General features: G+C 32.6%; 1 protein-coding gene across 1 annotated transcript; it reads right to left on the reverse strand.

Annotated features, from left to right (window-relative positions):
• Positions 1 to 3,897: 3,897 nt before the first annotated feature.
• Positions 3,898 to 19,374, reverse strand: MS3_00005929 (uncharacterized protein). The gene is made up of 3 exons (XM_012937500.2): positions 17,032 to 19,374; positions 8,742 to 8,838; positions 3,898 to 4,204 (listed from the first exon to the last, which is right to left on the reverse strand). The coding sequence occupies exon 1, from the start codon at positions 19,288 to 19,290 to the stop codon at positions 17,752 to 17,754; it is 1,539 nt and encodes a 512-aa protein (XP_012792954.1). The 5' UTR covers positions 19,291 to 19,374; the 3' UTR covers positions 3,898 to 4,204; positions 8,742 to 8,838; positions 17,032 to 17,751.
• Between the last annotated feature and the right edge of the window lie 234 nt (positions 19,375 to 19,608).

Below are 19,608 nucleotides of genomic sequence, written 5' to 3' on the forward strand. Positions count from 1 at the left end.
CTTCACATAGAAGCCTGTTTTCCTCTCACACAGTAGGCTGTTGCTGATGATATTCCACCAATAAATGGACATTCAGTATCTTATGTAGACAATTGGTTATACATAACTATCCCTTTTTCATCATGGTTGTGGTGGTTCTCCATGTTTCAGCTCCATACAGTAGCACTGCCTTCACATTCATATTGAAGATTGTGTCTTTGATATTGGTTGACAATTGTTTTAAATTCTATATATTTTTCAACTTTATGAATGCTGTCCTTAAATTGCCAATCTTTGCTTATATGTCTGCATTGGATACTTCCTGTTCATCAATTATGCTTTCCAGATAAGTGAAAGATTCCACCTCTTCCAGAGTTTCTTCATCAAGTGCGATTGTATTAGAGGGATGTTGGACTATATAAAACAAATTCTAATCCAAAATTAAATCTTTAATCTCAATGTTCAATTTGTATTATTTGTAGGAATTAACATGGTAAAACAGTAGTACATTCTAATAGTCAACCTTTCTTTGTAAAATTGTTCAACCCATATAACTAGTATATTTTAATATTTTTCTTGGTATTGAATTTACTCATTTCTTGAACCCTAATGATTAACATATTTCTCTTCACCTTTCACATAGTAAATGGCTACATATGGCAAACTTTGCTCATCGAATGGTAAACAATTTCTTGTAAACACAGATAGTTTTCATCGTATATGGAAATTGTTAGGTCCTGATGAGAATAATGAATCATAATTTTTGGGATCCATTTATGGACCAATACCATACGTATATCACAATTGATTGATCACTGGGTGGTGATCAATGTCATGTGTGTCTAGTCCTTATTAGTGCAGATCCAATGCTATCGATCATGTTGCAATGTGGCCACCAGTCTAGGTGACTCGACGAGTGTCAAGTAGCACGAAACCGGGTCCAGGGTTTCCTGTTGACTACCTCCAACCACCATCTAAATTTCACTATACGTATGTTTTTATCGTATAATTGTTAACTAACTAAACTATGCGTATTCATGTCCCTGTTATTATGAGCTTTATTTTGACTTATGAACTATTATTATATGATTTACTATTCTTGAATTATGCCCTGTCTATCAAATACAACCTTCCACATTCACAGCCACTTTTTGGCTTATTTGTGTACAAATGTTGTTTTCTATTTTATGGTACGATGTGATCTGTCTGGTTGGTAATATAAACCCAGTATGTTTGAAATAAATGAGTCATATTTGCAGAGGCTGAGTTTAGTGTTCTGGACTTAACTGGCTGGGCTAGGATCAATAAGGACTCTAGACTGCTCCCACGTATTTTACGCGTCCTTGGTCTGATCGATAATTCACTGCTCTCTAATTAACGGTCACAAGATATCACACAAATCACCGCAAAAAAATCAGAAGAATTTCAAGATAGTTTCTGTGTTATTGTACTTTATAAGTTAACATAATCATACTTAATGAATCAAGAGAATAATGAATGTGCACAATGTGAAATTAGAACTTCGTAATAAACAAATACCAACTCATTTAAGTATAAAATCAAATTTTTAAAAAGTTATTCTTAACCCTTTACTCATATGAATACAAGAATACATAATGGAAATGTTAGAAGAAACACTAAAGCATACCTATTCTGAATGAGCTGCTATTTAAGGGCATGTTTATAGGAATTCAAGTAATCAGTTTGTAAACATACGAGGACAGTTGGCCTTGATAAATAATTATAGCAACCTATGCACATATTTCTCTCTAGCTAAAATGTCAATCGCTCAAATATTGCTCAACGAATCATTCTCTTCTCTGTGTATATATGTAATCGAATCCTATTATTAGCTATTACTTTGCCTTGCTTGTACCCTTATTTGATTAGACTATAAATTTGTCTCTGTATTCCGTCTTACTTACTTACTTACTTACGCCTGTTACTCCTCGTGAAGGAGCATAGGCCGCTCACCAGCATATACATATACATATACATATGCATATACATATTCGCCTATCTGCTTCAAATTCGCTAGACGTACTTATAGCTTTGTTGTTTGGGCTATCTTCTCATAAACTGTAGTTGCCACATGTTATTGCCTCCTGATTTCGAACACCGTTTGGATTTATATAATAACGGTTATCAAGGTGATTAATTAACGAAGCAAAGACACTATATGTTTCCTAGTTTTTTTTCAAGCAGAAACTCGACTCTTATTGAAAAACAAAGCATTATTGAGAAGGTGTATAAGAATTTAATAATTAGAATTTCGAATCCAGTCCTGCTGTTTTATTTCATGTGCTTCATGTGTTTGGGAATCACTGGCTAATTAATAGTGAGGTTAGACGTAGGGTATTAGGGAATGATGGAAATTAGTTGTTGAGGTTGTGAATTTTCATCGATTGAGATGGTTGAGCTACGTGTTATGTATACCTGAACACCGATTACCATGACGTGCAATGCTCACTAGTGTTGGAGATGGTTGGAAGAAAGTTAGAGACAGCCAAACCAAAATTTACAATCAGTGCTTGAAGTCACTAACTCCTAGTCTTAGCCATGATGGTAGATGCAGACTACTTGATTGGGGGTCCGCGTGACTATCGTAACCAATGGTTGTAGACTGTGGCTGACATCGCTCAGAATCGATCACAATGGTGTAGGTGTATACACTCTCTGTCTTCCCTTAAACTATGAGATTAAAATCACTTTATATTTTTCTTTCTACAAACTAATTCTTTCTTCCTATACTATATTCTTACGTTCAATCTTTCTTTTATATATTACTACCATTGAATTAACTACTTCTATGAATTCTGTGTTCATCTTGTTGTGTTAATGAGTTGTGTGGCAACTTGGACCGATGCATATATATGCCCGGTCCCACGTTGTAGCTGACTGACTGTGTTTAGGAATTCATTGATGTGACTATACAGTTTTCGCAGCTAGTAATAGATGAATACGTTCTAACATAATAGAAATATAAATTTAAAGCTTTCAATAATAAGATTTGATGTGTTCTAGTCTATATTTTGAAAACTTGTTGAACAGATACGAGTCATTACCATTCTGCTTTTTATGCCCTTTTCCCCCACATTTATACTTGTTAACTATTATTAACATTTCATATCCTTAAAATTATATTATCTTGGCAGTTATTTCATTATACTGAATGTACTTTATTTTATAGCTTTTACTGAAACTAGGCAAAACATATTTGACTGTAAGTATCCTATAACCTTGAAGTCTATTCCTAGGTATTATTGGTTACTTCTTTAAGCATACATTCATTTCCTTTAGTATGAATTATCTAAATTCTGTTTTATTCTGCAATAAAAATGATTCATTAGATAGATTTAAGATCTAAAGTGTTCATACTCACTTAGAAATCATATTCAAACGAACCTGACATATGGTTACACAAAGTTGGTTATGTCAGACCGTTCAATTATTGTTCTCTAACACAAGATAAAGTATATATTACTTATTTAAACCGCCAAATGTTATAAGATAATAACTCACTGATGACAATGATAGATATGTCGCTCAACTTCATGGATTAGTTGAAGTTAGACATTAACACCATTGGATACCGGTCGACTCAGTGGTCTAATGGTTAAGCACTCACGCGTACAACTGATAGGTCCTGGATTGAAATCTTGTGAGTTTGTATCATAGATGCGCACTGCTGAGAAGTTTCACAATCCCAGTGCTACCAAGTTTTTCTATGATGGTCTATCTTTAATTGACTCACAATTTCAACCATTACGATCATTAGTAAAGAAAAAAAAATCAATAATTGATCAATATTAAAATGTGCTGAAATACCGACTAAGGACAACATTTAATTACTATGAATAACATCTTAGAAACATGTGATCTCTTTATGTAAAAATTACAAAAAAAAACAAAAAAAAACGGGAATGTAACAAGAAAATGTAATAACAATGAAAGAAAACAAAAAAAACTTTTTTTTCTTTATTTCAACATTTTTTAGTTATAGAATTATCAATATGAAATGAGTCAATGAATGTTCATTGTTGTGATAGAAATTTTTATAGGACCATTAGTTGATATGATGGATTTATGATTGTTAGAAGTAACAAGAAAGGAAAACGAATTTGATTATGAAGAGCTTGTTATCTGAAAGAAAGTATGGAATACAATGGAAAGTTTTGGATTAATTAGAAGATTTTGACTTGGGAAATGATCTGGTTCTTCTATCCTATACACATGAACAAACGTAGATGAAAACAACTAATGTAACAGTAGTCAATGAATCAGTAGGTCATAACATACACAAAGGAAAAAAGCAAAATCTTCAAATTTAACACAGAGATAACCAACCTAATCGCACTTGATGAAGAAACTCTGGAAGAGGTGGAATCTTACACGTTTTTGAAAAATATAATCGATGAACAGGAAGTATCCAATGCAGACATATAAGCAAAGATTGGCAATTTAAGGACAGCATTCATAAAGTTGAAAAATATATAGAATTTAAAACAATTGTCAACCAATATCAAAGACACAATCTTCAATATGAATGTGAAGGCAGTGCTACTGTATGGAGCTGAAACATGGAGAACCACCACAACCATGATGAAAAAGGGATAGTTATGTATAACCAATTGTCTACATAAGATACTGAATGTCCATTTATTGGTGGAATATCATCAGCAACAGCCTACTGTGTGAGAGGAAAACAGGCTTCTATGTGAAGAGGAAATCGGGAAACGATAGTGGAGTTAGATGAGACGTGCATTGATGAAATCATCAAACTGCATCAGGAGACATGCGCTGGCATGGAATTTTGAAGAGGAATGAAAGAGAGGAGTTTCAAAGAACACAGTATGTTGGGAATCTGAAGGAGACATGAAGAGGCAGAATAGGAAGTGTAGATTACTGGAAAGGATTGTTTAGGACAGAGTTGAATTGAAAATGCTATAGAACGGCCTGTTTCTCCGTAAGGTGTATCAGGCGTAAGTAAGTGTGTTTTGTTACTAATTTACAGGGTCAGAAATCGATCAGTAAGTTGTATTTTGAATATATAAATCATCATCTTCTGTATTTACATCCATTTACATTGCAAGTTTGTTGATTGAATCATTGGTTATTTGTCTTAAATGCTATCTCCAAGAAACAAACTATTTTTAAATTGGCCTCTTTGGAAATTGTGTACTTTTTATTCACACTTGTGTAAATTGAAAAACGCTTATGAACTAGACAAATGGTAGGACATAATTGCTTTACATTATAGTTCAAAAAGGGACTTCTTTAAATGTATTGACTACGGTCTTGACTAAGATATAAAATCGGTTGATTAGACTTAGATTTTTACCATATTACTTACTTACTTACTTACGCCTGTTACTCCCAATGGAGCATAGGCTACCGACCAGCATTCTCCAACCTACTCTGTCCTGAGCCTTCTTTTCTAATTCCATACAACTCTTGTTCATTAATCTCATGTCTATCTCCATTTCTCGGCGTAATGTGTTCTTTGCTCTTCCTCTTTTCCTTTGGCCTTGAGGATTCCATGTGAGGGCTTGTCTTGTGACGCAGTTGGCTGCTTTCCTCATTGTGTGTCCTATCCATTTTCAACGTTTCTTCCTAATTTATTCCTCCGCTGAGATCTGGTTTGTTCTTCACCACAGTAGGTTGTTGCTAATAGTGTCCGGCCAACGGATCCGAACTATTTTGTTCAGACAACTGTTAATAAACACCTGTATCTTCTGGATGATAGATTAAGTAGTTCTCCAGGTTTCCGCCCCATACAGTAGAACTGTCTTGACGTTTGTATTGAAAATCCTAACATTGACCGGCTACTGCCGGTCTCAAGCCTGGATAAAGGAGGAGGGTTGGGCATGGGGCTAGTGACCCCATCCCGTAGAAAACTAACTCGCTAAAAAGCGCTAACCAGATTTTTACCATATAAAGAAGCTAAATCCATTTAAAAACTTACTCATCCTATATTCAATGACTGGATCGTCTCTAACGTAATATAAGTTGTTACTAGTTAATTCTATTATTAAACGAAAATGAATCCTTTGAGCTTACTGAGTTTTCGCATTACATTTCTACTTGGTCTTCTTTTTTTATTCGACTTCTGCTGTAAGCCAATGTACTGCGAAAATACAACCATTTCCTTGCCTTTCGATAATGTAATATACATTGAAGCTGGATGAGTGTATAGAATATGACTGAAATATCGTTATAATCATAACAGTTGCTACCAGTAGCATTTGGTGACCCCCACATTATATCATAAATAAATTTAAGTTGAAAGTATATAATTAGACGCCAATCCAATGCTTTTACTGAATAAACGTTCTTTACAGGACTTTTAGCTCCCAGGTTCAATCCTTAAAAGGGTTATAAATGGGTATTGATGAGGACTCCTATAATGGGATGAAATCACTGTTTATGGTATTATGATTTTTACAAATATCTCATCTGAGATCAATTTATAATGAAAGTAAACTACAAATTAAATCAATCTCTGTAAGATGTTTTCAACTGGTTTATAATTTTCTACAATAACTAAACAGATACTGGTAATGAACATATTGTGGGAGGAATGATTTTAGAACCATTGTACCTCAGTGGTCTTAAAGAAACTCTCTTCACTAAAATGCATCAGTTGCTTTAATGTTACTTATGTATGTGGAACGAAAGTGTGATAAATCAATTTTCATGGTAACATAATTAGAGTGATTTAGATTCACATAATAGGTAGTCCTGTTTTTATCTATTCGGTGACACTCAATATTGAAATGAATCTTTCCTTAGCTATGAAATTTGTTCATATAGTAACTTACTCTCATTTTATTATGACTTTAAATTGGTATTGATGATATTAACACCTTCGTAATATAAATTCATTTGCACTGTTGAGAAGTCCTTTACTAGGACGAAACGGTCGTCCAATGCTTTCAGGTTTTTCATGATGGTCTAGATTTAATTGATTCATGAATTCAACTATAAAATTGATAAATATCGGTCAATCTCAGTTACTGTGTTCGAATATCATATTTAATATAATCACCCTATTAACTGAGTTTTCTGTTTCGTTTCAAATATCATACTCAATTTAAATAACTGAAGTATGTTGTTATGATAATATATTATTAGTTCTTTTACTTTTAGGCTATCATCTGCTTACCAGTGACTGACTTCAAGAGATACTCCTGGAGTTCTAGTGAGAAGCCGTTACCAATGGAGTTCAACCAGGTCAGTTGTGAGATATCAACTCAGTGAAGACAATGGTGTAAGGTGGCGCAACTTCGTGGATTGGTTGAAGTTAGACATCAACACCATTGGATGCCGGCTCAGTGGTCTAGTTGGTTAAGCGCCTGACGCGAGACTGATAGGTCCTGGGTTCGAATCTCGCGGGGCGCAGGATCGTAGATGTGCACTACTGAGTAGTCCCGTGCTGGGACGAAACGGCCGTCTAGTGCCCCCAGGTTTTCCATAGTGGTCTAGCCTCAATTGACTCTTGATTTCAATCAGTGAAATTTCAGGCCATTTGTAACTGATGAGAAACATTGAAATAAAGCGATGAATTACTTCCAGTTGACAAAATTCCATTTACATTGATGTGTTCAAATACAGACTTTTATTAAATAATGAAAAATAGTTTACAGGCATTAATTATATGTTAGAAGTGTTGGGAATTTTAGATCCCCTGGAACACATTTGACAAATGTTTTATTTTTTTAATTTTATTTTGAAAATTTGAATTTATTGTTTTCGCGCCAAAAGCACCCGTTTTCAACATCATATTATATTTCCCATTTGGGAAAACCTTAAATGCTATTGGTTCATTGTCGCTTATAATATGCTATTTTGTCACATTTTCGAAGTGCATTTTAAGACTGTATTTATAAGCTTGAGTTGTGCTTTTCGTTGTTTTCCGTGCTTCTGGCTTCTTGTGAAATATATTTCCCTCTTCTGAACTTAGAATTCTCTATCTACTTAGCAAGGTTGCGATGTATCGACATAGTTGTTTTATTCGGTTATTATGTCACTGAGTCTTCCTACCGTTTGTAGATAAGGTGAACTCGTAACCTCTTCAAACGTAACAAGAAGACATTCAAAAAAAGCTCTTATTATAATGATGACATGTTTTCGAAAATACAATAATGATGAAATCAGTTAATTATCAGAATGGGGCTTGTGGAGATTGCAGTGATTTTTGTAGTTGAATTTATGAGTCGATATAAGCTAGTCCAACATTGAAAAGTTGAAAGCACTGGACGGCCGCTTCGTCATAGCATGAGACGTCATTTCAGGTAGTGACAGCTTTCTACCTCAAGAAATAGATGAATGATTGCGCACCTATTCATGGATTGATGTAAGTCACACATTTACACTGTTGAGTGCTGATTCAACGGCCTAGAGATTAAGCATTCGCACGTGAGACTGATAGGTTTTGGGTTCGAGAAGTGAGTGCAGGATCATGAACGCGCACTGCTGAGAAGTCTCATACTCGGACAAAACGACCGTCCAATGCTTCGAGGTTTCCAATAGTGATCTAACTTTGATTGACTTATGAATTTAACTATTAAAATCAATTAAAACTAAGTTAATTTATTGATATTAAAAAAATAATGTTACACACATGAATGGCATTCAAAATTAAGGTTTAACTGGTATATTAATCTGATCATTTTATGAAATGAAATGTATAAATGATGTTTTAATACACTCTGATCATTAAATCTATACATTGATTAACATACAACATTTGATTATGTTACCTCTCTTATAACACAAAATGGCTGACGGTTATTTGATCATAATCATCATCATCATCATCTTCAAAGCATATTCATCCACGTATGAAACTTATGAAATCTTTAAAAAAAAAGAAAAACAACATTGATTTGCATAGCAACTAAAATCCCCCCAAAAAAGAAAGGTATTTTAAAAGATACAATATAACAAACATGAATATAGATTTATCAAAATCAGAAGTCTACAATAAGATTGACACTTTGATAAAGAACATTTTTTTATAAAAAAAAAAGAGAAAAAAGAAGAAATAATTATGTTATTTAAACGAGTCCCTTGCCCCCCCTCCCCCCTTCAACCAAAAACAAAATTAGGGAAAGAAATTGCATCATACAACATTTCGTTGTCTTTATGTTTGATAGAAAAAAGAAAAAAGAAGATGAAGAAGAAAAAATAAAAAAGGAAAACGATTAATGAATTTACTGTTAGACTAAACAAATTAAATGTGATAGGTATGTTATCATGTTCAAAGTGTAAATTACTTTCATCTATTAAAAAAATTCAATTTTCATACCTTGTAATCATAAGATTTCACATTTATCAAGTGAGTTTAGTATGGAAATCTTTCTTTATGATAACAGAGCCATAGATTTATTACAGATGATAAGTGGACCAGGGTTTCGCGCTATTTGGCACTCTTCAGCAAGGTGGTACCTTTAATCTTGTGGGAACTAACGCTACCTGATGGATTTTGGTCCTGTGTCACTCAACTTCACAGTCAAAGATGTTATCACTATACTATCCGACTGATCTCCTGTAGAACTGACAAGTATTTACAATTGATTAATCAATGGATGGTGATTAATGTCATTTGTGTTAGGTTCTTCTTAGTGCAGATCGAATGCTATCGTCTAAGTTCATTCAATTTATTTCACATTTTGTATCAGAATCAGTAGGGATGAATGTTTATTGAAATATTTGTATATGATTGTTAAAAAGAAGAAGAAAAGAACATCAAGAAACACTAAATGGCTCAAAAGTTTCATTCATTAGGTCAAACATAAAGATCTTTAATTAATGAACTACATATCTTTATTTAAACTACTAGTTTAGTGCAAACATGATCAAATGCCTTTTTGTTGATAAACGATGAATATATACAAAGAATTCAAGTACTCACTAATGTTGAGAATGAGAATAAATTCTTAAAGTTCTACTTAGAAGCTATAACTGGGGAAATTCCATTTATTCATTGTTAGAATCCATTAAAGACTTAACAACATGTAAATCACTTAATATTGTCTCAGTGATGTACAAACTGTTTTAGAGTGAAACTTGAAGGCTTTATATAGAATTATATGAAACACCGACGTTTTTATTCTTCGACGTTTATAGTTGTTCAACAAATAATGGTTCCTAATAGTTTTTTTGTGTAGAAGTATGTTGGAAGAAAGCTAGGAGGTGGCCAGACCAAAACATGTCACAAGTCCATGAAGTCACAGACAAATGGACTGAACCATGTTGGTAGGTGTAGACTACCTGATTGGGATCCGCGAGACGACAGTAGCCGATGGTTAGAGACCTTGAATGACATGGCTCAAAATCGTTTGCAATGACTCAGGTTCATCCACTCATTGTGTTCTCCCAAATTCTAATCTTCTGAATTCTTCATGTCTTTTTTCAGCTCTTTCCAAATTTATTTCACTGGATTATACTCTTTAAATAACATCTTCAAATCCTAATGTTTCCGATTACTGCTTATAATCATACTACCTCTACCACTACGGGATTTGAATCGACAACTACATCTCTGTTCTAACGTGGTATGGCAACTCGAACTGACGTATATACATACGAAGTTCTAAGTTGTTACTGACTGATTAGTTCCTAATAGTTCATCAACAGATATCGATCAATCTTGTAAATATTTTTCTAAGTAACTCATTGACGATTACTAGCTTTAACACTATCTGGTCAAATAGACCAAATTATGTAATTAAACTGTTTGTTTTACAGCAATCAAATTCATGCCTGTTTAAAACAGCATTTATTACCAGCTTATAGCTGGACATATTTAATGTTTATACAGACCCATTAATCACTGATTGACTTTAGTCTCAAAATAAACTAATGAAAAAGATCTATCTTGTAAAATGTCTTTCACTAAACTAATAACTAAGCTAATGGTTACAGTATATATCCAAGTGTAAAGGAAATGTTAGTTACTAAACTATAGTAAAACATAAGATTCAGTAACATTCAATGAGCGGACAACTTTATTGACTCAAGTTGTTTAACTAGAGATTTATGTTAATAATAAATATATAGTTTTTGTTATATTCCAATGAATAGGGAAATTGTACTTTTAGTGTTTCGTGACTTAATGTATGACACTTCTTCAGAGTAAATTCGGTTATTTATTTATGTTATGTTCTTTGGTCTATCTACTCACTCTTGGTGCTGAAGATACTTATCTAATCCAGATTAAGACCATGGTGTGATAGACTGACCGACCTAACCTTGAAGCTAGCACGCGTGAGTTCGAAGTAGAGTAGAGAGACGAAAACTGTTCTATCACCTGATTGGCTGACAAGCAAGTGAATGAGAGAGGACAAGATAACTGGAACACCACTCGATCTATTCCCGATATCCTGATTTCAGTTCAGTTCAGTGTAAAAAGGTACATGAATAAAGAAGTGAATAACCCGACTACAACGTACAATAATTAGGAAACTAGAATTATGTCCAAAGCTAGGAATTAGAGCAGAAAATAGGGTGCAAAATATTATGTTTAAATTACAATAGCTTCGGAACAAAAAAAGGGTATGGCAATGAATCATACACCGAACGAAAGCTTATGTTCTGTAGAATAGATTAAAGACAAAAATAAATGTCAATGTTTTACAAGCTTTGAATAAAATGAAATCACGTCCCGAAGAATAGCTTTCATAGTTTGTCAGAGCTTCTTGTTTTCCTGTTCACAACAATTTATCATAAACAAGTAGATTAGATTAAGTTACAAAACGTTAAAAATACAATTTTTCTAATCAGTGAAATATAACTCATTACTCATTGCTCAGTTTATTTGAAACAATCAAGTCCAACGTTGGTTATTGATACCTATAAGATTTACTTTGTTTATTAGTATGATACACGTTTTGTGATAAGAGCTTACACACTGAAAGTAATATGAACTATATAGATGTGTAAGGTTACATTAGAAGGCGATCTGCTTGAATATTTGGGCTGCTTGTTCCTACCATCTAGATATTTCAACAAATTATCTAATTTTGTTTGTTTTAATACATCATTATGTCTATGAATCATATAACCTATTCAAGTGTGTTTCTGAAAAGTGTCCAACATTTCGTTGTACAATTTACAAAAGAGCCCAATCACAGACATCGTGGTGGTTGGAAAAGGATGAACATTACTCAAATGTTGATTTCTGGACGGCTACCATCTAATTGGCAATCAATCAATACTTAACGACTGGATCGATTAAGAAATAAGAAAAAAGGAAACTTGTTGAATTGCCTTGTACAGAGAATTCTATATTGTATCAACAATATAATATTGAGTAAAACCATTGATGATAATAATAATACTTCATCCCTTAGTAATTCAATTAATTTGATAAGTGGTTTTATACAATGAACTGATTTTCAGTATGAGGTTATGGTGATTATTAAGTTTTTATTTAAGATAGTAGATATGCACTTCTGACGAGTCCCATAGTAGGATGAAATAGCCCTTCCAGTTTTTCTAAGTTTTCAGTGATGGTCTAAAATCATTCGATTCGTGATCTTAATCAAAAAAAATTTTTTTAATAATTTTTATTTGTAATAAAAATTAAATTCATTTTTGGTTGAGATCATGAACCGATTGATTTTAGACCACCTTTGGAAACCTGGAAACACTAGATGGCCGTTTCGCCCTATTGTGGGACTCCTCAGCAGTGTGCATTAACGATCCCGCTCGTAGGATTTGAACACAGGGCCTTCCTTCTCGCACGCGAACGCCTAAGCTACTGGACCACTGAGTCGGCATCCAATGGTGATAGTGTCTAACATCAACCAATCCACGAAATTGCGCGATCATCTTCCATCGTACTGAAGTAGATACCTGTCTCTACCCGACATGGATTAGCTCCACTGGTCACGGCTTCTCACTAGAACTGCGAGAATTCTCTCACGAAGCTAGTCATCATTGAGCATATGTTGATTACTGGTATGGTCTAACATCAATCGGTTCATGATCTCAATAAAAATACTTAATAATCTCCACAACCCCTATACTACTTAATTCATTTTATAATGAACAACATTCAACTAGGTACATTCTTCGTAATTAATGAGTTAGCAAACATCCAACAACAGGGGTGGATTTCTTCAATTTATGTTCTACTACTTGAATTGACCTATTGTGAAACGAACATTAAAATCGACTACTTATTTTTCCTGTTTGAGCAGTCGAGGTTTTCTTTAAAATTTTCATCATTAAAGACTTCGGTAATCAGTATTTGAGTTTTATGCTGAAAGAGAGAGAAAAACATGAATTGTTCGAAAATAACCACAAACACTTCACCTGATCTAACTTAACTTTATATGCCTAAAGACAACAGTCTGTAAAAAACGTGACTACTACTCCACGGTTCATGATGACTGTGCAACTATCTTCAAAGAGAATAGTTTTTGCACTAATATATAGTTAAAATCATGTCTTATACCATTGCATTGAAATAAATAATGTTATGAATTAGAGATACACAGTATGGATGCCATTACGTATGAAACATTTGAAGTTCATTTCTGAGAGTACTCTAATTAACATGTTAATCCATTAGCCAATAAGAGATAAAACGGAATGTCTTATGGTCAAAGGTTGTGTCAGCATGATAACCTATACAGAAACTATTTATAGACTGTGATAACACAACTATTCATGTTCACAGTTTAGGGGTTGTGAAGATTGTGAAGTTACCTCAATAGAATGATCAAAGGAGCACATTGCATCATTTCATAATTAAACTATTTAATTTTATCAAAAAGGGGTTCTGTGAATATTTTAGTAATATAATAGTTGAATTCATGAGTCAATTAAAGCTAGACAACCATGGAATTGGTTGAAACTGGAAATTCACACCACTAAATATTGATTTAGTGATCTACAGGTTAATTGTTCGCGTGCGAGACCGATAAGTACTGGGTTCGAATCCCATGAGCGAAATCGTGAATACGCACTGCTGAGGAGCCCCATAGTGGGACGAAACGATCGTCCAGTACTTTCAGGTTTTCCATGGTGATCTCGCTTTTAATGACTCATGATTTCAACTATTAAAGTATTTAATTTTATTTATTCTATACAATCTCGACAAATAAACTAATTTTCTAGCAACATAACAGAAAATTGAGTTAAACAGTTGGCTATTCAATTATAAAGGACCTTTGGATTCATTTATTCATATTAATCTTAGTTTAAGCTAAGAATAACTGTAATCACAAGTATGATATGCAGCTACATAGTAGTATACGCTTATATGAATGCCTATACAAGATAATCTAACTTAGTATATTTCTTGTATTCTATTTAGATCTGCAAGTAGTACTTACTCACTTACTTACGCCTGTTACTCCCCGTGAAGGAGCATAGGCTGCTCGCCAGCATTCTTCATCCATCTGCAAGTAGTAACTTACTATATTTTTTCTTATCATTGTCGATTTTTATTATTAATGTAAAATACCTACATGTTAATAGAATTCAACCTTTTTGTTATATCCCGAATGGTAACTGTTGGAATTTATTTCTGGACTAATACTATACGTGTATCTTTATTGTATCATTGTTAAGTAACTAAACTATACATATTCGTGTTCCTCTTATTATGAGCTTTATTTCAACCCATAAACTATTATTATACGATTTACCATTCTTGAGTTATGCCCTATCTGTTAATTACTACCTCCCACATTCACAGCCACATTTGGCTAATTCATATTTTATTGGTACGTGGTCTGTTTGGTTGGTATATAAACCCAGTATGCTTGACATAAATGATTCATATTGCAGAGGCTGAGATTGATGTTCCGGACTCTAACAGGCAGGGTTAGGCAGGGAGAAGAACCGATAAGGACTCTAGACTGCTCGTACGGATTTTATGCGTCATTGGTCCGGTCGATAAACCGTTTTTCTCCGATTGGCGGTATCATGACATTATACGTTCATAGGGTACAAAGCCACAAGGTGTAATACTTTTATTCTTACAAAACGTTTAATCTAATTTGATTGTTTTTTCTACAATATCAGATCAATCAATATGAAAATCTAAACAGTTTTAAGATTCAATGTTTTGAAACAATAAATTTTCTAGGAGGTTCGTTTTAACTGACCCGCGAAATCATGTTTCAAAACTTGAAACACAATATTATGATATGATAGAAATTTCGTAATTAATTAACATAAATGTTAATTAATGACTAATATGAGATGCATAATGGACATTCATACTGTGATTGTACAAAGGAATCTTTGAACCAGTTATCTATTTTTTTTTAAATGTTGATTAACACAACTTTAAATGTAGCCATATAATCTTATGTCACTTTCAATAGGTTTACATTATTTTCTACGAATAAATGAACAAATAAAAGGAATGAAAGTGTTTCAGTATATTTCTGAAAAAGGGGTTAATAACACCAACGTTTTCTTTGTTAGATTATGTCATGTTTTTCCCGGCCATTGCTGCTACCTTAATGTGGTGTTCGGACTTGCCTATCGTAATGAATTAATTGAACTATACTAAGAGGAATAATCGTTGCTCAAGGTCCTACCATGCCAAACAGGTTGGTTGAAGAGCAGTAAGATTAAAAGTAACAAACCGAAGATCCAAGGGCGAAGTTGTACTGTTAACTGCACAAAGGTGTGACGGCAGTAGGGTGTAACCTACAGACAACTAGCATGACAACGATATTGCCTTTCCACAAGGCGGGGTGGGGTTAGAAAAGATCGACCCTAAGATGCATACCTCACATCATCCCATGGATTTCCGCCTCCAGTGGTAAGGTCTCAACACGTATGGAGCTAACATAAAAACTATTCACAGAAATGTAGTATAAGACCGACCTCAGGCAGTTGTCACTTTGGCACTGCGGTCACGCTCTCAGGTCACTAAGAACAATTTCCTTTTCAGGTACCTTATAGGTGAACCTTCCCACGGTGTGGGCAACCGGGAAGTGATAAGCACCCTCACACCATTAACAGCAATGAAGATCATTGTGTTCATAATTAATCTCAAGTTTTACTTTCTCTCAAAATAAGTTTATGATTTATTGAAAGATGTTGTACAAAAACTCACTCAGTAGGTTTACAGAAACTGGTTTACTACTTTTTTCATTTAAACAATAAAAGTGCTTAGATTCAAAGAAGTACGCTGCATTTTTCATAGATTTAGTTTAAACAATATTCATAAGAAATTGAAATTAGGATTCAGAGAATATGAAAGATTATATAAACGAGGTAGTCAGAACATGGCAACTTACGAAATGTGCTTAAATCTAATCAAAACCTATTTTTTAAACACTTCAGTAAAATAGTAAGAAACGCACGTGAAACTGAATTTCACTGTTAGCCACTACCCATCTTTAGATGGTGGTTGACAGGGAACCCTTGACCCGGGTTTCGTGCTACTTGGCACTCGTCAGCAAGGTGTACCTGTAATCTTGAGGAAACTGGTGCTCCCAGGCGGATTCGATCTCGTGTCACCCAGCTTTACAGTCAGAGACGTTACCACTGATCTATCCGGGTTTCATGTCGACTAACTCCAACCACCATCTAATCTCAATATATAGTGCACGCAGTCTCGAGTCACCTCGACCGATGACCACATTGCAAGATGATCGATAGCATTCGATCTGCACTAAATAAGGACTTGAAACATATGACATTGATCACCACTCAGTGATCAATCAATAGTGATTATCCATCTTTACTTATAATGCTTGTGAATGATAGCAATATCGAGGCAATCAGCACAGTATGCATATATACAAATACGAGACTGATCAATTGCAGTCCTAAACAACAATAAGAATATACAAGTAAACAATATCAAGTGAATTTAAACTTCATCAGAAGTAATCAAGGAAACGTTTCTATTCTATATAATTATCATGAATGTTAACAATATTTACGAAATATCAATGTTTATAATCAAGTTCCGTTTCATGTTGAATAGATTATAAATTGAATTGGATAATCTAAAATTACAACTTAAAAGAAGAATATATACATTTAGAAAATTCAATATATTAAGCTTACATTCACAATATTCAACTCTGTTATATTCATAATGACGAAGCCTTTCCCCCCCCCATTGATAGTATTGAGAAGAACATACTTACATGAGTTCACTTAGTTTTATTCATTCTACTGATTCAAACGATGTATGTATGATGTTAAACCTTATGTACATTAAAAGCTAAACAGATTCCATTCATTTCACTTTTATTTTTAATCATGGTAACTGTAAAAATAAAAAGAGTTGCTCAATGATGAACTGTATGATGTATATCCAAGTGTACAATTCAATATATATAATGACATGAAGTTTATTCATCATTTACATTCATGCACACACACAAACACACACAGAGAGAGAGAGAGAGGGGAGAATTTACACTGTTTAAAACAAAAAGTGTATCTAAGTAAAATTTGAGTAATTCATTGTACAAAATGTAATTTTTCAATAGATACATCTTTAGATTAAGAAGAAAGTCATCATCATCATCATCATCATCATCATCATCATTACATGAATGGATCATGTGAAATATATCTTTATTTATTCATGGTATAATTTAGCTTATTATTCATATCATTATTAATACAGTAGTACTACTAATATTATTGATCAATTCTCTTGCTCTTAAATGTTCTTTACGACGTTGATGATGTTGTTGTCATTGAGGATGACGGTGATGAAGTTGTTGGTGTTGAAGATGATGATCATCATCAGTGAATGGATGAAGTAAAATATCTTTATTTATCCATAGGATTGTCTATGTTATTATTCATATCATTATTATCATTACTAATATTATTGATTAATTCTCTTGCTCTTAAATGTTGTTTACGACGTTGTTGTCGAGGATGTTGTTGTCGTTGAGGATGTTGAAGATGATATGAATGATGAAATAATTTATTATTATTATTATTATTATTATGTTTAATATAACAACATTTATATGATATAATACTATTAAATAATAAAATTTTTAATTTTTTTCTAAATGCATTACTCATAAAACAATAAATTAATGGATTTGACATATTATTTAAGTAGTATGTATTATATGCAAGTAAATTAAATTGTACTAATTTATTAGCTGTTAATAATGCTGGTGTAAATACAATAATATAAACAACAGCTACAACAAATAATACACTAGCTGAACGTATCTCTCTCCATAATGTACTTTCCGTTATATTTTTTATGGATAAATTCATTTTGATTCTATTTGTTAGACTTTTACGATGGTGTTGATGTTGATGAGGATCATTGGTTAAATGTTCAATGTCATTAGTAGTAGTAGTAGTAGTAGTATTGTTTAAATCATTTGATGAAATGGCACTTCTTTGATTTCTATTTAACATTTTTGTATTATGTATTATGATAGTATTATATGGTATAGTATTATGATTAATCACTGGTGTATAACGTTGAGCACGATGTGTTTTAATGACAACGCGTAAAATTAATGAATATAATATAATAACGGATAGAATTGATAATATAAAACTAGCTGTATTACCTTTTTGTAATATATCATATGTTAATTTTTCTATATAAGTAGCATTTGGTATTTCTGGTGTATCACAACATTGTTTTATATTTGGTTCATCATTTGTTATCCCTAAACTATGATGTAATGCACCAAGTATACCATATATAATACAAAATATAGCTAAACCTAATGTTAAATATTTAGCACGTTTCATTGTTAATATACGACGTAATGGATGACATATAGTAAGATATCTTTCTAATGCAATCGCTATAATTAATAATGAACTAAACATAATATTACATATATTTAAAAATGCATGTGTTTTGCACCATATATCTGTTGATGGTTGTAAATGTATATATTCCATATAGAATGTTAATGGTACAACAAAACAACATACCATTAAATCAACACATGCTAATACAAGTATAAAAAATGTTGGTGTACCAGTGGTTTTAGTAAATAATTGTTCATTTGATTCATGAATCTGTATTATATGATTAGAATTATCATTACTAATATCATGATGATACGATGATGATGTTGTTGTTGTTGTATATAATTCATTTGTATTTAACATACTTAATTTCTGATTATAATAAATTTGTCTATATTTTAAATGTAAATGTGGCCAAAAATGTTGTTGTATATAAACACCTAATACAAGTAAATTTCCAATTGTACCTAATAATGAAACAGAACCAAGTAGAATTAATGTACATAACCATATTGGATCAATATTCGTTTCAACAGTTTCATAATATGGAATCGTTGAATTTGAAATATTCATGTATAATATCTTGATATATTTAAATTTATTTTAAGAATAAATTAAAACATTTTAATATTTAAAAGTTATTCAAGAATGTAAATCGGTCAGCTTGTAAAAACAAAAACACTTATATATGTGTACATGTATTTATTGACCAATCAAAATGCAAGGTATAATTCAAATATTTTGATTGGTTGAATATACTCTTTATATTGTTTGGATTGGTTAAAATAATTAACCAATGAAATAAATAGACGTTGTATATACTTATGTAATATGGTGAAACTAAACTTTATTAAGTGATTGTGTATATACCCAATAGTAATAATAAATTTT

The sequence above is a fragment of the Schistosoma haematobium genome, chromosome 3 (assembly GCF_000699445.3).
Source record: "Schistosoma haematobium chromosome 3, whole genome shotgun sequence".
In the NCBI taxonomy this organism is placed as follows: Eukaryota; Metazoa; Platyhelminthes; class Trematoda; order Strigeidida; family Schistosomatidae; genus Schistosoma; species Schistosoma haematobium.

Bases quoted from the DNA above. Each gene is read 5' to 3' on its own strand.
- MS3_00005929 (XM_012937500.2), bottom strand. From the start codon at position 19,290: ATGAATATTTCAAATTCAACGATTCCATATTATGAAACTGTTGAAACG.